This window comes from Poecilia reticulata, chromosome 13, assembly GCF_904066995.2.
Source record: "Poecilia reticulata chromosome 13, P_reticulata-male-v2, whole genome shotgun sequence".
NCBI classification, from domain to species: Eukaryota; Metazoa; Chordata; class Actinopteri; order Cyprinodontiformes; family Poeciliidae; genus Poecilia; species Poecilia reticulata.
In genome coordinates this window covers 20,749,774-20,772,687 of record NC_088842.1, presented here as the reverse complement: position 1 = coordinate 20,772,687, position 22,914 = coordinate 20,749,774, and the positions used below count along the sequence as shown (strand labels likewise).

Sequence of the window (22,914 nt, the reverse complement as noted above, 5' to 3'; positions counted from 1 at the left end):
TCAGGAGCTCACTTTGCAAGAATGTGTGCAGAAGTCGCCGTCTGTGTGCTTAGCAACTCTGGATTCCATCAGCACATAAGGTGCACACACTTTCTGAAGAGCTTAATCCATCAGCATTGCAATAATACTGTTTCTGTTTGTACAGATTGTTCCTCAGGATTTCACTTACAATTAGGAAACAGTTGTTGAACAAGACAGCTTTTTCCCCCAGGTTGCACAACCGCCCTGCACCATGCGCTCCTATTTAGCAAGTAATATTGTAAATCATGAGACCTGCAGGCCTCTGACATTGCCACTAAACAATCAGACAATCCCTGTCGGCAGACACCTTTCCCCCGCAAAGCCAGCAATCTTTGGAAGAGCACCGAGGCTTCTTCCAGCCTCCGAAATGAGAGCACCGAACACAGAGTCAGAGACAGTGGTAGGTGGGAACATTTGAATTCCTGTCAGGTGAGCATTTGAAGGGTGAAGGCCAAGGAGCGGCAAAATAAATGCCTCCATTTGTATGCAGAGCACCAGCACATTAGGATAATAGACTGAGGTTACATGCAAATGGCAACCCCTCCCTGGTCTGATAGACAATACGGAAGGATGCAGCTACAGAGTTCCTAATTGGCTCAGGTGGTGAGGCTTGCCTTTGAAATTGAGAAGACTGTATACCACAGTTGCTTGGTCGAAAGGTGAAGCCATGTCACATTGGTAACTGTGTTCTCTTGAATTTACATACATTTTAGCAAAAAAAAAAAAAAAAGCACCGGTGGGCCGTGTGTGTGATGTAGTTCATGTTTGCAATGAAGTGACTGTTGGATCCCGAAGACCTAGAGACAAACGTAAGTTGTGAAAACTCGTAGCTTTGTAACAATTCATTGTGTGAATTTTAGTTGAGTGAACACATGATCGTTGTGATGTGTGACACGTCAGACACTAATGGTTCTTCTAATATATCAATGACCCTAAGCATTGTACCAAATTTGTTGAAAAATGGTTAAAACACAACAAAATCAACATTTTGAAGTAGCGCACATTCTTCTGAGATATGCATATGCATTAGCACATCTGAAAAGGTGTGTGTGAGCAAGATGTCCTACAAACCCGACTCAAGTTAAAACAGTTCTGTCAAGAAGAATGGGTCAAAACTTCTAAATTTAAAGACATTTAAAAAAAATATATTTTTTTGTCAATTCAATTGACCTGAAACAAGAGAAGCGAAGTCTGATTAATGGATTAGTTTGAAACCTTTGTTTAAGAAAAGATAAATACAGTGTTCTTTATGGAATAACATACTCAATTTCCACCTGTCTTCTACGGGAAAAGAGCTTTCAGTAATGTTATTTTGGTAACAAAAACATTTTTTAAGAATATTACAAACTATTATGTTTCATTTGGCCGTTCATGGTATGCTTCAGTCCCAATAAAATGGGCCCAAATGCAATGAATGTTACAAATGGCACATGGCCTCTACTTGTAAAGCACTTCATCAAGTCCGGAGTACCCCAAAGCGTTTCACACTACAATCAGTCATTCACCCGTTCAGGCACACATTCACACTCTGATGGTGGTAAGTCACTGGATTGTTACAACAGCTGCCCTGGGGCAGTCTGACAGAGGTGAGGCTGCCCCGCACAGCATTTATAAGTTGTCTCTCACGCTTTCAATGTTTCATTTTTACTCCCGAGGATCCAAAATGCTACCACATATAGATGCTTTAAAGTATTTTCAGTGTCTGAGTAGTGTCTTTACTACCCAACCCAGGAAATTTTAAGAATGGCTTCCATAAATATTTGAAATAAGATTCCCAAATACAGATCCGACTAAGTTAAAGCTTAAGCACACATCCACTCATCTAAAACTCACAATACTAGCTCAGACTTGCATAAGACAAATTTGCATACTGGCACCAACTGGCTCATGAAAAATATTTTGTAACTTGAAATTGTTAAATTGTGTATTCTTCTCACCTTGAATTTGCGGGGGCTGTAATAATAGCATTAGAGTACACAATGCTCAGTAAATGTGAGTAAATACAGGAAGGTGAGGAACAAATTACTGAGACCGTAATAATACAATAAAAATGACAATGAGAACTTTATGGCATAATATTTATGCCATGCCATAAATATTGTGGATTATGGATTATTATTGGTTTCATTTTGGTTAAATACCAAAATGAAACCAAAATGTTGACATCAAAATTGCTACATTCAAGCCCCAGAGGTTCTAGGCATTTTCACTAAAGTTCAAGTCAGTCTGGCCTGCTGGAGATGCTACAATGTCAGTCGCATGAATAGGTGATGCTGAAAAGTTACTCTCTCAAAGCTTTGCGTCTCCATAGAAACGCAAGACTGATTCAAAATAGTTTGGCAGGGGTAGAACAGTGGGTTGTGAATCACAAGACTTTACAGATCAGAGAGACTCTCTGTCTTGAAGCAGACCTGAACAAGCACAATGCGGTTAATCATTATGAACAAATGTGCTAAATATGTAAGACCTGCCTTGTTAGTGACAAATCTAGCCAAAGAAGCAAAGTCTAATAATCATAATTGGTTAAAAGAAGAAAAGTTTGTGGTACTTTATGGAAATAAAGCAGAGAGGAGTAGCATAACATTCACAAAGGTGGAATATTCTGTATGTAAATTAAGGTAAAAAAAAATGGTTTCAAACTTACATAAACTGCTGGCCTAACATTGAAAGCTGATCTACACTCACACTGATCAGGAGATATTTCAGGTTTGATTTTATCATGTCTCTATGTTTGTGTAATCTAGAAATCTCCCATGTAGCTCCTTCCGTGCCTATCTAACTTACCCCACTTGCTGACAATCTCGATAGAAGATAACAGCGCTCCATGCAAATCTCTCAAAGCTGCCCTCCCCGTTCCTCTGACCACATTAGCCATCCGTGAACCTGGATGATAAATGCTGCTCGGCCTAAACAGAGGCTGCTTATCAGATCACTCTGTCTGCCAGGCTGTCAGACACATAAATGACAAACAACATTTGGATGGCTTGCATTGTGGTTAGTTTTCTTACATCGCAAACGTGAAATAAATAAATGTCCCAGTAGTGAGACACTTTCTGGAGAAGTTTAAAAATGAAACACATTTGGTATTATGCCCGTATACTAAAAATGGAAACACAGACTACATTAGTCATCTACTTATTATCATTCCAAAATGTAAAAATAATTATAATTTTTAAAAAAAGAGCTAAAATGGCCTATTGGATATTTCCCTCCCTGCATTCGCTGTATCCAAACAGAATCCAGTATCTCCTCAGGCTCCTGCGTCGTGCTGACTTTAGACTCCCCCCTCATCTAGTTCAGCTTCTTGCATGAATGTTTCCATGATAAGTTGCTGTATAAACAAAATAAAACACACACAGCAAAGATAAACCAGATGAGTCAAATTTAGATGCAAGGCTTATCTGTACATGAAAACAAAGAAAAAATGCATCTTTCAAAAATCTAAGGTTACTTTATAAGTAAAAGCCACCAGACAGATTTCTTTGGGTTAAGGTTTACAGCATCCAAGATGACGTGTGGATTGTAACAAAACAATATCAAATATGTTACCATGAGATACATTCAGAATCAAATTAATTACTAATGTACATTTTGACAGCTGTCAAAACAACAAAATATGTGTGTACACTAGAAAGAGAGCAGAATTTGCTCTTCAACAACTGTCCTGTGCAGATCAATTATCCAGCACTAAACATATATGAATGGAAGTTAACTGTGGAGCATGTGTCCTCTGTGTCACCAGAGACAAAGTGGAGGAGTGGCAATGGGCCCTCAAAACCAGCTCCCAGGTGTGATTCACCCCCAGCAGCAGTTCTACCCCTCACAGCCAATTCATCCACATGAAATACCCCTTCAGGAGGTCCCAGAAGGCCATGACATGTGTCCCACAGGTAAGAAATAAGGAGACGGCTCCGGTCAGGTTACTATGCCAGCTAAATAACCTCCTGCGTAGCCAATTACCTCCAAAGGTAGTCAAAGATGTAGATAAACTCCATCTGTGTATAATTTATTCTCAGGATAAATCCAGGTGTTTTGTGAAAGTGTCTTTGGTTTCTCAGAGAACATAAGTGACCAAATAAAATCATGAGGACCTTAACAGTTTCTTGTAAACTCAGAACTCGTCTTGATCTTAAATTCATTCCTGAGTTTAACATGTGAAGATTAGGTCCAGCTGAGTTCTGGGGCAGACAGATTTCCTTCTCCACAAAATTATAGCTATAGAAGCAAACTTTCTCTTGAGCACACATGTGAAGTCTCAGCTTTGGCCTGCTCTCCCTGATCCGCCGCACAAGGGATGATGGTTATGCCGACCCTGAGGGCAATGCCTTTACCAGACGCCCTCCAGTTCCTCTGTTTATCCTGTCTCCCTCCTGTTGTATTTCTGGGGACAGAGACATTCCCTGAATATTTACTGTCCCCTCTCCTCTCATTCTAGATTTTATTTAATTGTTTTTCAAATCAGTTTTATTTTAAGCTAGAACATTCTTTCCAGTGCATTTCCCTGTGTTTGACTCTGGCCCCTTGTAGTCCTCAAAAGTGATTGATGCTGGTGCACTGGGATGTGCGCCATGGAAGGAGGGTGGGGGTGCCTGGGGGACACAAGCTTTCTTCCGTCACCTCCCTGTGCTGGATGCAAGGGGGCAAGACAGGGGGCCAAAGGGCGGCCATCTTTTTCCCAAGCCTCAAGTTTGGTCCCAGGAGAGGTGGCAGTGTAGGGAGGTTGAGTTCGAGGAAGGAGTCGGGGGGCTAAGTAATCAAATGTGTGTGTATGCATATTTGTGACTGCATGAGAGGGAGTGAGGATTTGATGGGATTTGCTGATGTTTGTTGCCAGAGACACACTCCTTTGGAGCGTTTGCTTCATTCCTCCCAGCGCTAAACTGTTGACGTAAACATTGCTGCGAAGTGGAAAAAAATGGCCGAGCATTGACCTTTTATTTGCCGTCGTCCGCCACTCAAATCAAAGCAGACCGCATTTTAAACATTTTTAGACACATGGAGATACTCAATCATTTGCATCTACGCAGGGGTGTCATATGGAGCTGAGGTTTCTGTGCTACAGGCGCAGGCCGTTATGAGTTGCTGTTAACCTCAAACGCAGCTAAAAACCTCTGACACAGTCTTCACATGCTGAGCCGTTGCTTTGACTCATTTCTCTCAAACTCTTAAAAAGGCTCTTTTTTTCCCCAAATACAGTGCCAGATAACAGTGTTCATACTGGGTTTAGTTTTTTTTTTTTTCATGCAACTACAAACTCCAATGTATTTTATCTCAACACAAAGAACAGTTTTCAAAGGTAAAAAAAATAAAAAATGAATAAATACATAGACTAAATGTTTCAATTTTAATTGTATATCAGTCTGGAGATCAACTACATAATCAAACCAGGCTGCACAGTGGCGCCTTGCAGCAAGAAGGTTCTGGGTTCGATTCCCAGCCCAAGTCTTTCTGGATGGAGTTTGCATGTTCTCCTTGTGCATGCGTGGGTTTGTTGCCACAGTCCAAAAACATGACTGTCAGGTTAATTGGTCTGTCTAAATTGTGTGTGTGTGTCGGCGCATGGTTGTTTGTCCTGTCTGTCTCTGTGTTGCCCTGCGACAGACTGGCGACCTGTCCAGGGTGTACCCCGCCTCTCGCCCAGAATGTTAGCTGGAGATAGGCACCAGCAACCCTCCTGACCCCACTGAGGGACAAGTAAAGAAGTTGGATGTTTAAACCATTCCAGGCAAAGGAACTGAGTTTTAGGCTTTTTGTTCTGCTGAAAGGTGAATCTCTGCCTCAATCTCAAGTCTGTTGCAGCGCCTACTAGTTTTTACAGGGTGTTTATCCCATATGTGTGTTGCTTCATCATATCACCAACTTTTACCGGCTTCCCTGACCTGCTGAAGAAAAGTTTGTCTATAGTGTGACGCTTCCACCTTTACGTTTCACCATGAGGTGGAAGGTATAGGATGACATTCAGCCTTAGTCACCTGCACCCGTAGGCCAAAGAGTTTAACTTTAGTCTTATCTGAGCAGAGCACCTTCTTCCACATGTCTTGTTTGATCCCTATGATCTTTGGCAGGCTTCAAGTAGGACGTCTCATGGCATTCTTTCAGGAACGGCTTTTTTTTTTCCTTTTTTTGCACGATTAATAGTTGTCTTATCGACACACGCTCCAAGCCAAACGGTGGATCATTGCCGCTCCTCCAGAGTTACAGGTGTCTTGACTTCTCCTTCCCCAACCTGTCACATTACAAACTGTACAAATTAAACCACATGGTATAACCTGTTCAGAGCTTGAGATATTATTTTATAATGTAACCCTGTTTTAAACCATATCCCTGACCTTCTGCGTTCCTTGGTCTTCATAAAGTTATTTGTTCACATATGTTCTTTAACATATATTTTAGGTAACAGAACACCAGCATTCTTAATGCGGTTTAAATTGCACACAAGTAGACTAAGTTGTCTGTCTAGGTTGACTTGGCAAGACCAATTGATTGCATTGGATGTTATTTAAGGAATACCTGAGCAATATGGGGGCTGAATCAAAATGCAGTTTGGAAAGTATTCTTTTTCCTTCTGGTTGAATAATTTGATACTGATATGATGCTGATCATTCACACTGAAACCAAATAAAATTTGTTGTAACAGTTCAAAATGGGAAGAGGTTCAAAAGGTATGAATAGTTTTACAAGAAATTAGAGGGGAGGTCAAAAGATCCCCAAGCTCACTGTTAAAGAAAAGCAGCGACAGTGTATTAGAGTTCTGTTCATGTTTTTGACAGTAATTGTGTGCATTGTTGTGTGTTTTGTATGAAGAAACTAATGACTGAAAGGTTCCTCTAAATTAATCCACCCAATCAAAAATGAAACAGAAGTTAATTAAACTGAATAACTTTAATGTTGCCCCCTCTACCACAAATATTAAAATAAACAGTAAATTATTCTTACAAGTCCTACATGTTTTATTCAAACTAAGCTGAACTGTTCAAATCTCTCTTTAATGTAAACATTTTAACAGCACTTTTTATTTGTCCAAAGGACATGTTTTTAAGGAGACCAAGTGTTTTTGCAGATATATGTTTAGCTTTCAGCATACATGCCTCAGAACTAAGACTTATTGCAATAGTTTTGATTCCACATAACATGTTGGCTTTTTACTTAAAAGGTTTAAAATTTTGGATCTAATATTACTTTTCTCATTGCAAATAGATTAAGTGTTTGCAAAATGAAATGTGACAGTGTGAGAAAGAAACAGTTCAGAACAGATGTGGGGTGGGGGCTGGAGGGGGGAGTTGAAAAAAGAAGAAAAAAGAAACTTTGTATGTTTGGCCCTGAGCCCAATGTCACACACACTCCTTCCTGACGACAGCCATGCCATAGTGTTGTTTATACAGCTCCACTCTTCAACCATCCAACACTTACACCAAGGGAACCTGCTGTAACTTCCCACTTTGGAAATTATTTATATGTGTCTGCAAGGGAAGACAAGAATGAAAGAAAAGAAGATGAAGTGTGTTTGTCTGCGCAGTCTCACTGAAATCCAGGCGCAGCTATATTCTGCATACATGTGTGCATCCTGCTAACATCATGCAGTGATGCACACTCTATGTATTCATTCATTAAATTCACACCCTGCACTCTGGCGAGTATTGTATTACAGCATCCTTCCATTCAGTAAAGCCGAAACACACACACACGCATGCACACATGCAGATAGTACACACATCCACTCCCAGGCACTTGTGAGTTCAGTGTACATTTAAACATGCACTCACATTTAGAGCATGGAGCCACAGCTGTGATCTGCCTCTCAGGGACCATTGGCCTGCGTTTTATTTGATATGATTTGACAGCTGGACAGTCGGAATAGGAGGGGACTTGTGGGGGATCGAGCAAAAGGGAGAGGGAAGAATACAGTTTTAGGAGCGAGGACGGATAAGGAAATGGGATAAGATACAGGACCGCAACAGTGACAGTGGGAGGAGAAGAGAAGAAGAGGAGGATCTGAGATGTGGTGATGGTGGAGAGAGGAGTGGAGGGAGGGAGGGAGGGAGGGAGGGAAGGGGGGGCCCCGTCTCTGATGAGGGGCACGTCCTCACGGGCGCAGGCCCATTTTTTATTTCTAAAAGTAAACAGGCAGCCTGCTGGGGTCCGGGGGGTTATGGGAAAGGAGGAAACAGTGATGCTAATCAGACCAGTGCACACTTCCCCCTCTAACAATGTAACAAAACAAGAGTGGAAACGCGGAAAACCAACAGACAACTGTGGAGGAATGGGTTGCATAGCTGCCTTGGTCCTATATTTGAACCGCGCAGTATGATGTAAACACCCAGGCTAGTCAATTAACAGAGGAAAGAGACAATCTGTTTCTACCAGCTGGAACATTTGTAGATTTTAGCTTTAGGCTTTGCTGAGTGAGAAGTGAAATTTAGTAAAACAGCATCACACTGGATCCTTATCCTCCTTCTTGAAACAGGCTCTGAGAAGTGACACATCAAAGAAAGCCTTTGCTCATTTTCCTTTTACAACCCACTTCCTCTGATTTTGTTAATAATAAGTCACGATCTACTCATATTTTTTTTGTTTGCTTTTGCTAATGATTAGTTACTGTGTTAGTCATGAACACTGCCTGAAAAACTGACCTATCTTTTTTAAATTTGATTTTACTTTTCTTTTTAAACTTATGCAATGGAAAATAGGAATGCAGCAATACAACCAGTTCCTGATTCAAATGAACAATATTTTGTAAAAAAAAAAAAAAAAAGTACAAATATGAGATTTGTTTTTGTTTTGACAAAAATGTTTTAATGAATTTATTTATGACACATCTTTTTCTCCGCCACTAAATGTGACTCCAATAGCGACATATAAACAATGATATGAAACAACTCAACTTAAATTGTGAGGGCTTCACCTGCTGGGGTCTGAACTCCAAGCCTCACAAATTCCTCCTGATCCGAATCTGAAGTAGAAATCTGTGATTGAGTTTAAATTGGACTTTAAAAAAATCCAACCCGATTCAGACCAAACACATAGGCATTGTGTCCAAGTTCGATCCAACCCAACTGAATAATTTTAATTGGAGACCCGAGGCTGAATTAAATCAAACACATTGTTTTCATTACGATTTTACTGCTTTCATTAAAAGTTGCTAAAAGTTGCTAGCAGTTACTGTCTAACACCTAGTTTGCAAAAAGTCACAGTAAAACACAAACTGTTTGTTATGGCTGACAGCAAGGCTGGGATCAGCCTATATTGGCTTTAATCATGAGCAAAACACAACCAGTTTGAAAGTGATGTAATTGGCTGCAGTTGGGAGAGAAAGCCTCAACGTAGGGAAGCAACACAGAAGAAGCGATTCAATAACAATATGAGTCTCCAAATGATTAAAACAGTCACAATATTTGTCAACATTTTCTTTGCTAGACTGACTTCAGTTTTACTATATATATATATATATATATATATATATATATATATATATATATAAAGGTGTGTTAAATATATACTCCTATACTCTTACTGTAAAATCATCCAAACAGGCCATATTGTGTCTCTTTTCCAGAGTACTGCAAGTTTTATTTCTAGGAAGTGCTGTGTGGTAAGTTCCCTCTGCTAATGCAATGACTCATTGCAGATCTTAGCTGGAGAACACACAGTTCCAAAAGCTACGCAATTACTGATGGGACATGATGCAACAGATGCCAGCTCATCAGGAAAGGTGGTGCTTTAATAAACCCTTAGAAAGATTACCCCTTTGTTTGAATGAATCGTAAGGCATGATGATATTCTCTGCTATCTCTAATGAGAGTGAACTAACAATTGTTGCCATGAATACGAGTGAATTCATGTGAATACAAATTTGTTCCATAAAAGAGTCCAGATCAGTCCATGGTAGCTTGAGGTCATCTATTTAAATGGAATAAGACAGTTTATCAAAAACAACATCAGCTGCCTCCAGTCTGCTACTGTATGCCTGATTTATAGTACCATTTCTTTGAGTGTTACTCTTGACTGTAATGCACAGTAAATTAAAAACAAATACCTACCAAATAACCCTCTGGCTCTGAGGTAGAAGAGGCTCTTCTCAAAGTGTGCTTCTAAAAGTGAGGAGGGAGGGGAAGACAGAGAGAGGGAAGTCTGGGAGGCAAAGAGCCTCACAGGGGGGTGGGGATAATTGAATTATCAGCACAATGGAGTGATGGGGGGCACGTGGTGCCACTAATGGAGGAAGAGATGTCCTTTTTAGCGAAGCTAATTGTTCAGAAAAGAGCTGAGCCTTTGTTCAGGGAGGCCCCCGCTACTTTCCCAGTGCACTTACATGCACATTATTCAGTAGCGGACGCGCACACCATCGCATGCTATCGGAAGATACTTTGGAATGTGAGGTCTAGGGAAGAGACGTACACGAGCACAGCCACACGCTCACATGTGTAGGGTTCTTTTCTCAACTGAGCGTCTGATCTCAGCAGGAGTGCATCCAGCCTGTGGCACCTTCACACAGCGGCCCACTGCAGATAGAGCTGTGACTGAGCTGCCAGACAGCAGCCACAAAGACCCCACTGTTTTACTGTTTGACTGTCTGCCCTCTTTCTCTTTGTCCCTACAAGTGCGTGTCCGTGTGTGTGTGTCCATCACCCGTCTGTGTGCATGCTTGAGTGGCTATAAATGAGTGCCTGATTGATGACATGCTAAATGGTGTCTATTCACATGCCATACCGAACACATCACGTCATACTCTATCTTTTGTCTGAGACATGTTTCAGTGTAATCCTACATATGGATCACCATTTAGCAGTCTTACAGACATGAAGGGGGGGGGGAAAGAACTCAAAAGACTTTGAGCAGAACTAACCCTTGGAACCTGCTGGGAGGGTGCCAACATCAAACACAAATATCACTTGACAGCTGTACGGATTGCTCTAAATCGAATAACCTTTCCGTTAACTCTGTGAAAAGCAGCAGGTGCAACGGTTACATCTAAGGATTACAGACAGGCAGGCAACGCAGATGTGCCAATGAGAGACAGTCAGCAGCGGCAGAAAGCAGCAAGCAGCAAGAAGAGAGAGAGAGAGAGAACTGCTTTAGCCGGTGGCTGCTGCGCTGCAGCACAAATGAGTGAAGCCTGCTAACTGTCAAAACCATGGAAACAGCATTTGCCAGGTGAAGATAGGAGATGCTGAAACCAAACTTCTTTGATCGGAGACAGGTCTAGTACACACACTGGATGTCTGTTTTCTGACTGGAAGACAATTAACAATCACATTGACTAGACAGGAAAAGACACAGTTTGTTTTAACAATAGTGGCTTAGAACAAAAACTTCCTAGGCTAATATAAAATTGTCTGTTGTGTGTTTAACCAGTGTTGATTGTGCTCCTTATTTCCCTCTCATCTTTTGCTATTCATTGGGAATAGCAAATTCACTTACCTCCAAAAAAAAGCAAACAATAAGAACACTCCCGATGGGGAAAATCTGAGGATTGAGCAGTACTGAATTTACTATCCAATATGGCTGCTGTACATGTAAAACAGCAAATGTAGCAAACATCGCTTAAGTTTGTATCGCTTCAAACCGGTTGCACATAGTGTTGGTTATGAAAATGTTATGTATGTTTGTTCAAATAACATTAAGAGAGATAAATTTCCAGGGATTTTTCATTGCTAATACTAGTTAGAAACTAAACAACTGCAGACTCTCATTGGTTTTCCAACTCAACTTGAGCACACTAAACTCTGCTACAACATAATTTTCAGCTATGATTTTAAGGACAAATCCATTGCGGGATAACTCCCAGATGGATGAGTAAATCAGTCGAATAATCATCAAGATGACATTCACATTTACTGCTATAAAAGTTACTACTTTAGCCCCAACTGCAAATGCCTAAGTTGTTTAACTCTTTGCAAAGGTGGCAAAATGTTAAAGGTTCAATAAATAGAATTTGAATAAACTTGAGAATTCTAGGTTTGAAAGTGTTTTAAGATGGTGAAACTGTTTTAGTTTTGGCTCTTCTTGGACCCGTCATTCATATTTATAAACAATCTGTATTTGTAAATAAAAATAGCTTTTGGTAAGCTGTTGACTGCTTTCAACCTTTTGCCAGAGCCTCACCTCAAATTTCCTGAAATATCCCATTAAAAACACTAATTATGGTATAAAGGGATTTGTGATAAAGGAAGGAGTTTACTTTTATACTGTTATATTTTATGCTGAATCAGTTGTTATAACCTTTTGCAAAGGGAGAAAATAAGCAAAGCGGAAAATGAAATTAAATTGGCTTTTTGCTGCAGTTAAACTGATTTCGGTAAGTAAAACCAAAAGGAAGCCCAAAGTAAAATGTCCTACAGTGACTCCAGACTCAATGTTAGTCAGCAATGCCATTAAACCCCAAATGGCTCCCCTCGGGCGCAAAGGAACCCAGGCTGTCCTTCTAAGAACAGAAATGAAGGGAGTTCATTAACAGAAAACAAAGAGGTTCAGTCAGAAAGAGCGAGCGAGTGATGGTCAGGCTAGCTGATGTGAATTGAGAGGTACTGTTCCATTCTTTTCCACCCTCGGCCCCTCTGGTGAGGCAGCTCTTCTCAATACAGAATCCGCTAGTGCTCCTCTCAGATGAGACTGCTATCATGCCAATGAAACCTGATACGGGGCGGCTAATGGAGCCAGTGAAGTACCACCGGTTTAAAAATCCATATGTGATCAATAATCCTGGCTCCCCTGTCTCTTTCCAGATCATCCCATTTAGAAATACATGCATAAGGCACATGCACAGGTATTGTAAAAATGGGCAAGCTGTCAGTCACAATGAGGTTGGTTGCTTAGAAAATAGGAACCTGGTGATGAAACCATGCAGATTGTTTCAGTAATGAACTTCAGATAGATAGTACTTGCATCATTCCTCGTCTATTTTGTACATTTAGTTTTCTCGTTGTTGTTAAAAGCAATAATATTAGAATCTGTTATTAGAGTTTCTGTTGCCATGGGAGATAGCCGCTAATGGCAGAGCCTTGTGCACAGACTTACTGTGGCTGGAGAGCCCAATCTTTCTCTTGTCATTGTTCATTTTCAGTGGTAGAACAAGATTTTGATTAAATTTCCAGCAAGACATGACCATTGTTCCTGATTACTGTCAATATGAAAGCACAAAACTTCATAAAAAGGGGCTAAATTAGAACTAGAGCACCCAGTTTACCTTAGGAAACTGGATTTTCATTGATGATCATGGTGACAGCAGGCCTGGTTTGGCAGATGTTATTGTTAGATTAAAATTAAAGTTAGAAAAACTAGACTATTTTTAAACTTTACCTAGGTGGATGTGTGCATCTATTTGTGAAGTTGCATTTTAGGCACTGTTAACTGATTCAGTAATGTGAAGTAAATAGACATGGCAGGTTTTATTGATCCGTAAGAGGTGAACAGGAAATACTCTGAAGTGTTTATGGGGGTGAGTTATGGGGAAGGCTGGGCCTGCCCAAGACTTTAAAGAAATGTTTTGAACGAAAGAAACTATACCTTAACATGAATTCTTTTTCTATTTTACCCCTGTAAATTATTTAGTTTTCAGTCATAATTATAGCAATATCAAGGCTTACAACACAGTGGAGAGTAACTAAATTGTGGCCATTTGTGTTATTTTTGCTCCCATTTAGAGACAAAATGTCGGTTTTTAATATGAGTAATAGTGTCGTCTCATCAGAGTTGCAGGGTCTGTGGGTGGCGAAACAACGCTCTTAACAGTTTTCTGCAAGAAGAAGTACTAGTATGCACGTTGGGTGACCAATGATGTTAAAGTAACTGATTCTTTACTAAAATAAAGAACTATTTTTGATGTTTTTAAGGACTTTCACTAGTGTTTAGCTATGTCTAATTGAAAACTGTTGAAGTGTAAGTTGACAACAGTTACACTGATTAATCAGTAAACACAGATACTTTAAAGCCCAATTTGAGATGTTACTTTTTTTTTATCTGCAAGAAAAAGCAAGAAAGCACATTGCTTCTGTGAGAATAGGGCCCACTTAAATTGAAGCAAGAATCAAAAACAAAACTACCGACTGATCAAACATAGACAATGTAATCATGTAGGCACTTTAAAACAGTTTGTGATTTGTGCACTCTCCATGTGAACAAAAAAAAATATGATTGACTGTGACATAAAAAAAATAGTTTAGAAATCAATTAAATCATCGTTCTAGTTATCCAACTTTTCACCAACACTAATTGTCAGAAAATTAACATTCACTGAGTTCCTTTAGATTTCTGACCAATCACATTCATTTATTTATTTATTTTTCTGGATAGGTTTTGTGCTGGGCGTAGACACATTTGGTTGCACATAGAGAAGGGGGGAACCTGCCCAGAGTGCAATGCACACAAGAACTGTCGCTGTTATTCTGGAAACATTGAACCATTCATGTTTCATCTAACATTTTGTTGTTTTGCAGCTACCTAATAAGCCAACAGTGAGGCAAGCAGACTACCGGACTGCAATGCTTCACACTGTTTATTACATAAACATTATTAGTGATGATGAGGTGCAAGTTATTAACAATTTTACCATCAGCCTTACCTATATTTGACTGCCATTGCAATGTCAGTCCTGTCCTCTGAACAGGCTTTCACCAGGAAGAAGATGCCAAAGTAAATGTTACATTTGTAAGCAAAGTTTGTTTCAACTGAAGTCAGACTCCAAACATCATGGCTCAAAATACCAAGAAGTCTTTTAATAAGCTCTTTGTAGTGTCGTTTAAAATTATTTGCCTAAATAACGAGTAAGTCATTCAAGGCACTCAACAGTGAGCCCCACTTTTTAAAGCAGTTTTCATGTTCTTGGAAAAAAAGAGGAATTTTCGGGAACGAGTCATACATTTGATGACGTTCTGTGGTCTTGGCAAGATTATTCTCACACTACAAAATGAGGAGGTGTGATTGGGTCTTTGTGTGTGTATGAGTGGGAGGGTGGGATGGTAAGAGTGGGACATAGTAATTGAATTGTGAATCAACTGGCAAGTCAGCCCCTCAAACACCGCCCCCTTCGACAGTCGTAGCGCTTCGGGTCTGTGCAAAATGCAACGCCCATGGCTAGAGATACAGAGGAGTGAGTGAGTGAGTGAGTGAGCAAGAAAGAACGAGGAAAAGAGGGAGTGTGTGTGTGTGTGTGTATGCATCGGTGAGGGAGAGAGACAACGAGATAAGTTAGAGTAAAAGAATCTTAATCGTGTTGTAGTGTGAGGAGAATAGAATTAGAATCGCCAAAGGAGGAGAAGATTTTACCCACTTATTGAGTTTTTTTCCCCTCTTTTGGAGCTGTTAAAATATATTTTTTTTAAAAAAGGAACGCGGCATTTTTTTTTTTTCAAACCACGCTGATCTGATGATCATGACGGCAGCTGTCGATATGAAACCGACGTTAACCATCATAAAGGCTGAAAAGATGGACGGTGAGTAAGGCAACTCTTCCTCTTATGAAGCGCTTTGACAGTTAGCACGGGACTAACATCACTCCTTAGATGGTTTTTCTCGTAGCTAAGGCGACCCGGTCGGTGACAGATTACGTTAATGAGTAAACCACAGCGTTGATTCTCACCTATTAGACGCGCTAAAAGTGGGGGGACAAAACGTCCTGAACGCCTTTAATGTACTAAGACTGTTTTGTTGCTCAATATTGGAGAACACGCAAAGAAAAACGCTGTCACGCCTGAGGCTTCACAGTCATGCAATAGGCTGTACCGTACTGTATGCGTGTTTCACGTCATTGTTATTGAATGCATTGGGCTTTACATTAGCCCAAACGTGCATTTCCTATAATCTTAAATAACTGATGCAAAGTGTTCGCAAAACTTTAAGATTAAAATAAGTTTAAGCGTGATAGCATATCACCTAGCTGGGATATGTTCGTGAAACATGGCATTTTTGAGTATCTTACTTTTTCCCATTCTGAATTTTTAGATCTCTAATTGAGACATTGCTCATATTTAGGTCATAGTTATGTTTTTTTTTCTTTTAGATTATGTTGTGCAACTTATTCCCTTCTTCTCCTACCCATCTCTACATATCCCATGTCATGCAGGGAAGAGCTTTGACTTTTCACCTTGGAGACAATCAGTGGTCCCTAATAACCCCCCTCTCCATTGCCTCCCTTTCCTCTGTCCTCACTACCTCCGCCTCCTCCTTCTCCTAAGTGGCTGAAACGGAGTATCCAGAGGAAAGGAGAGGCAGGCTGAGGTGATGAATCTGCACTGCTGAGGCTTGCCTCTCCAACTCTTGGCTCGCTGGAGGGATTATACAAGCAGTAGTGATGGGTTTGGCCACAGTTTTGAGCTGTTTTGGATTTTAAAACATCGTACGGTTTCACTTCTTGTACTTAAACTTTTTGTTTGATTGATTTGCATTTTTCACTTTTTTTTGTTCTTACATCAATTTCCCTGCCCGTTCACACCTCAGGTGGCATTTTGAGTCCTGTTAGCTGAGCAGCAAGCTAGTAACGATGCATTATGGAAATCTGACACTAATTGCCAGAGTTGACCGACTAAAGAAGCAGTGATTCACCGCAATAACCAGCTTCTCCTTGCTGTCAATACCTGCAGAGCAAAGCCTAAATACACATATACCTTGCAAACACACAAAAAAAATGTGCTGACAGGCGTGGTTATGTTGCCAGAGCGTAGCACTATCTTGCAAAACCGTTTCACAATGCTCGGCCCCTCTTACTCTCACTTGGGTGCACTCGGGTCATAGCAAGCCTGCGAAGGAGGAGTTCAAAACCCAAGTGAAACTGCTTCAACTGTCTCCACATATACAGTTGTGTTTACTTTTTGTAGTTACTATGCTTACAAGATAAACGTACTCCCAGTGTCTAAAGCAACATAGTAGAAGACAAGTTCAGCCGTAAACTTCTAAAAAGTTTAAGGATGTGTTAAAATGCCATCATTTACAGGCCTTTTTTTTTTTTTTAGAAGGATGTGCTGGACTACCACTGAGAAGCAGTGGACGTTTCTGGTGAAACGTCCACTGCTTCAAAAAAAAAAAAAAAAGCAGTGTTGCTAAGTTAGAACTGCAACAGTCACCTTTTCTGCGAAACACCTGCATCAATATACAGTATATGTGTTTATGTTTATACCCTGCTATCATGCTTAGGCTATTTCCAGCCCACCTTACTATACTATTTGTTTTCTTTTGTGACGGAAGTGCTGCCAGTGTCGGCTTTCGTGGGGCTGTCCTCACCCTCCAGCTGAGGTAATTTCTTTCAAAGCGCTCACACAACGCCAGGGTCAGAGGTACAACCAAACACAGCTTCTAATGTTTCCCCAAGCTCTTATGCTGTCCCTCACCCCTCCTCCCTAGCGCTACAGTGAGTAATTCCCAGCAAAGTACACTTTTTTTTTTCATGGTAACCCAGACCACGATATTTTGCTACTGACAGCTTTGTGTAGCCATAACAAAACTTAGCTTTCCAGAGGTGGTGTTGAAAAGCTGGTCTGTATTCTGTAGGAGTACAGCACAATCGAGCAAAATTTCATACAGTTGCTAATGAAAAGACTTGCCAATCATTTACAGGATGAGACATACTTTTCGGCTTTCTCCCACTTGACTGCTTGGTTTCATAAGACCTGAAATTCGGGGTTCAGTGGCTGACTGGAATGCTTCCGAGCATGCCCTGCTGGGTGGCATGCATGGACGCATGGAGAGACCTTGAAGGGAGGCTCACTTTTATCTGATCAACGCAGTGCAGCGCTGATGCTCATGTAGCAAGGCCTTATATGGCATCTGCTTCCATGCCAGCCACATACAGTACAAGCACATACAAGTCATGCCACAGAGATGATTTCCAGAACTACGTCAGACTTTCTTTTCTGTGGAGATTCCCATTTTGCGGCTTTATGGAGCAAGGACAGAGAGTTGCATAAGGTTCCATTTTTATTATCATGTATTGTGTCAACGCTACTTCAGTGGCACAGTGTAATATATGCCAATATTTGAGAGTGTGTGGCTTGTTGGTAGCTGTGTAAACACTGTTTGGGTAATCCTAATCCTTCTTCATGTGGTCTGTCGGTGAATCTCACCAAGCAGTGCAGATAATTAAATTTTTTTTTAAGTGAAGCTGAGGCTGATCTGGTTGCAAGAATCAGACCTTAGTTGTTCACATCCGTTCATTACAACACCAAAATTGTATCAGACAGTCTTTGACCAGACTGTGTTTTCACCTTCAGTGCTGTAGGTGCTAACTTTGACAATTGGCCTCCCTGTGTTGGCCAGCATGAAGTGGAGGTCTGTGCTTTTTTACAATGACCTTGTCTTTCTGTACTTTTCCGTGCTGTACATTAAATCTATGAAATAGGTTATTCCCCCTATTCAGTCAGTGCTTCATTCGTTGCTTCTTGACTGAGTCCGTCTTCTGCACATAAAACCATGTACTGCGTAGGTCCTTTCACAATGCTTCCCTCGTGACTACACGCCTTAATTTTTGCTTATAAAGCTTAGTCATAAAGTAAGGCGTGTCAGTAGCAGATACAGCACTCTACTAAATAATAAACATATGTAGAGTCAGGATCTTAAGGTTTAAAGAACAACCAAGGTGTGGTCAGTTTGATAGCAGTAAACGGTTCGAATGAACAGTAATCCAAATGTAGTGCATCTCCTCTGTCTACACCATCTTATTGACTCACTTTTCACCAAAAAATAAAAAAACAAAACAAATTAAAAAAATAAAATACTTGGGTAGGGGAAGTCTAGCACAAAGAAGATATTTTTTGTAACTCTATAGTCAATTACCCACCCGCTCGTCCTCAAACGATCCTCCCCCTCTTTTCTCTACCCCCCCCCCCAATGTTTCCATTTCTTTCTGTTGGCCACATGAGTTTTTCTCACGACTCCTTGATGTGGGATACTGTGAGTTCCTAGTGAGCGTACTTCGTCCCATCCCCAGTCATTCCTAGCGTGTAATCCCTGAGTCATGGCACTAGACGCCTGCTGCACCACACGCCACTGGCTCTCCTATGGTGAGTCTGTTTGACTCTGCTTTTGCTATCCCATCATGCCTGTGCCCTCTTTACATTACCAGCCTTACCGAACCCATTCTGGTACAGTTTGATACAAAATTTAAACTAAGTCTAGACATTGGCTTGAGTGCCTTCTACTTTGATCCCTTCTTTGTTTTACACTATGTGTGTCTTATGCATCCCCTTTCTGGAGCAATGTTTCCCCAGCAATAAACAAAACAAACAAAAAAAAATGATCCAAAATAAATGCACCTAAAATGTTTGCTTCAACACGGATGTTTTTAACTGTCCACAATGAGGCCATGTCACTCTTTTTTTTTTTTTAAACCATATGCTCCAGATTTTCTTAACTTTTTTTTCTTTTTACTGCAGACCAGCTGTTTTTTGTGTCTGTGTCTGGTTCTGTAATTAGCTGAATAAATGGGGTACAGCCACAGACTCTATGTGTATTAAGCCTACAGCACGAAAGGCATATTGATTGACTGACTAACCCAATCGAAATGTTGTGGAAAGGTTATGTTTTTGAGGCTGGTGTAATCTTCAATGTCGGTGCATTTCTCATTCCTTATGATGACCTGAACGTTAATAATTCTATGGAATTGTAAATTAGATACAGGTTTAAAGCCACCATTTGAGACACTGCAGCATAAACTGGAGTCATTACTTAATTTTTTTTACCAATCTGTCTTTCTTCATTGTCAAATCAGCATTTATTAAAGCTTTGTTTTTTCTTACATAAAATAGATCACTTTTATGTAACTATTTGTATCCTGACTTATGCAAACTCCATGTGCTGTTGTACAGCTTTTGATGTTTTTTTAGACAAGGTTACAAGGTAGTGCTGGGCAAATTGTGAGTCACTGCATGGAATTTTACAAGATATGGTCATTGCTTTTCTCATGACCAGTCACATAGTCTAATGAAGCAGCACGCTATCCCCTGAAGTCCAGTCATTCTTTGATGAAATGAGTCACAACCCATCTGTGTATCTGTGTGTGTTTTGATTTGTGGTGTTAAGAGAAAGGCAGAGAACTGGAGAGTGGCAGATAAAGAAGTCAGTTTGTGTGAGAGTTTACATAACTACACTGTTACCCTCATGCTGGAAATCAATTCCATCTCATCTTGCAAAACACTAACTTTTCATGTTATCGAATTCTGGTTTACGTCTTCTTGATCAGTTAAGTTTGAGGTGTTGCGCATTCCTTTATCTCAGCAAGATAAAGGAGTGTGTCAACTTTTTTGTACATGTTTTACACTCCTATTAGGCATGGAGGCGACACTGAGCTTAAAATAGAAGAGTAATTCATCATCCCGAGCTGAAACCATTTTGCCGCCTAGACCACAAGTCATTTTTGGTCACATTAGAGGAAAACAAGAAAGCTGTGAGAAGCGCATTAGCGATTGTAAAACAGAGGTGGAATGTGAGGCATGCAACATGAAAACAGTGTGGTCTAGTGGGAATTTATTTATCAAGTGTCCATCTGCAGACCATACAACCTCTAATGTATGCATGGTGTATAATTAGATCCAGGCTTTTTGAAACGTATATGCACCAAAAGAGAATGGTTGATTGTAAAGGCCTCAGTGAGAATGAATTCAGAGCTGCATAGTGTTTTACGTGATTCACTCTTGTATCAGAAACCTGGCTGTGGAATGCGTTGCTTTGGACTAAAAATGGGACAGGCACTGTTTTGTTGGAAAAAATTAAACGTGGAGCGTAAACTGTTTGTCAGATGTGTCGTGTGTTTGGGTTAATGCCTAAACAGTTCCCCCAGAGCATCCCATGTCTGTTTATAACAGGGACGGACACAGCCAATGAGGGATGTCGGTGCTGGGGTAGCTAGCCCTATATCGGACTGCACTAACACCACCTAACATTTCCATTATTGTGCTTGTCTGGCAGTTTTCTTTTTCCTAGAAACTTGGAACAAGGCAATATATTATCAAAGTCAGTTTTGTTAAGTCACTTTACGAGATCCTTTCCTGTTGACTATCATTTTTCTCCTAGAACTAAAGGAGAACTTAAGAGTTTTGCAATAGGTTTTTGCAATAGATTCATAACTATTGCCTAATCCTGAATACTTGAGGCATACCTAAAGTTCTGCTGTTTTTGCAAGGCAGTTCAATATGGATCAGGGAGATACACTCTGTTTAAAACAAATCTCTAATTAAGCTATGTGTAGCTCCTGTACATGATTGCATGAATCACAATTTCAATTATTAATGTCTGCTTCAGTTGCCAATATGTCTGCGGTAGCGATGGTCCTGGGCAGCTCTTACTATGCTGTCGGCAATAGCAGTCCTATCTCTTACAGCTTCCTAACATCACCACAGGCTTGTGTTTCAGGGAGGCCATCCAGAAGCCAGTGGTTATGATGTTAGAATAAAACTAGTGTTTCAGTGCTGGTGCCTACGATGGTGGGATTTTCCTGGTTTGGTTTGCCTTAGCCTATCATTGTCCTGCTTTGAAGCGAGTTTTAGTCAGGGTCTGGGATGGCTTCTTCACATTTCCTACACATCTATTTCTGGTCTTTTAGTTTTGAAATAGAAAATCGAAAACAGCTTTGCTAACTGAACAAAAAGCCCTGTTAAAACCAGACAGCCAGCCCTTACTCCCCCTCTTATTCGACTGCAGCCCTCAGTAGCCACTTTATCACCCTGCACTGGTGAATGGACCCTCTTCATACTAGTAGGGTCTATGACCTCTTGTTCCCAGATTGGTGCTCTAGATATGGATCTTCATCAAAGGCGCTCTTGGTTAGCACTTTCCAGCCCTGTTCAATTGAAGGTAGAGTAGACTGCCTCAGAAAACCAATTGCAGTATAAGGTCTTGTCTGATCGACTCAAACCTCTGTCTTTTTTTTTCCTCCACCTTTATGTGTTGCTGTTGTGGCTTCCTGCATGTTGGGATATCCAGGAAATCCTTGGCAGTGACTGTAAAATGACCCTCCCCTGAACTCACAACTCACCCCAATTCCCACAGGAAGTTGCAGCTTAACCAATGGACTCTTTCACTTTATAGAGATCCCTTTGAATAGCTTTTTAGACACCGTTCTCATGTTTTTTTTTTTTTTGTTTTTTTTCACTGTCCACTTTCTATTTCCCACCCTGACACATACCCACTTAACTCTCTTAGGCTATATATAGCTCAGTCACATGATAGAAAGCATATTGTCCCTTATTTATAGGGTCTGGTTGCCTGCTCTCTATGTATCATTGCATCATTGTGAGTGGAGGCAGCAGCACAGGCTTCATGAATGAACTGATCCTCTGCCAGAGGCTGGGAGATGGCTCCGGTCCCACTGTGATGTCACTCGCGAGATGAAGAGAAGAGCGAGGGGATCTTTATGAATCCTCCCATTCAATTGTTTGACTCTTTCTCAATTGCTTTTAGCCCACCACTGGTTCCCTTATCCCATGGTGGGCTCATTTTACAAGCTGGTGAGTCACGCTCCCCCAGCTCAGCTTCCCCTCAGCCATTCAAGATGCAATCTGTCTATCTTCCTCAGTCCTGCCCTGCCCTACCTGGCCATGCCTACCGATGCCTTATCGACTTCAGTCTGAGCCACAACAATCCTAAATTCTCATCCATAACCCAGAATGCAGACAAAGACGGCTGGTAATTTAGTGTATCCATGTCTGCTAAAAGGTGTCAGGCAGATTTGTTGTTTTAGTTTGGTAATGTAACAGGAGCGGACGGGTCCATGGAAGTTGTCCCAGTCATAATGACACGAGTAGCAAATCAATACCTTTTACTGCATGTCTATATAAAACACCACTCTCATTTGGTGATTCTTAGAATAGATTAACTTATTATTCATCATGGATCATTAGTAGAAATTGCCTCCAGTTCATTTTTCCACTGTAGGCACCCTTTCTTTGTAAGCCTTGTTGGTGAAATGTGAAT

General features: G+C 40.7%; 1 protein-coding gene across 4 annotated transcripts in view; it reads left to right on the top strand.

Moving 5' to 3' along the window:
* ets1 (ETS proto-oncogene 1, transcription factor) overlaps positions 1-22,914 on the top strand; it is a 40,994-nt gene that overhangs the window by 1,660 nt on the left and 16,420 nt on the right. For 2 of the 4 annotated variants that reach the window (XM_008425963.3, XM_008425964.3), the window contains exon 3: positions 3,764-3,911. In XM_008425963.3, coding sequence (XP_008424185.1) covers positions 3,764-3,911 — 148 coding nt within the window. Of the gene's footprint in view, positions 1-3,763; positions 3,912-15,077; positions 15,450-17,196; positions 17,245-22,914 lie in introns of those variants that run through there. The other 2 variants (XM_081614509.1, XM_008425966.3) reach the window with 2 other exon arrangements.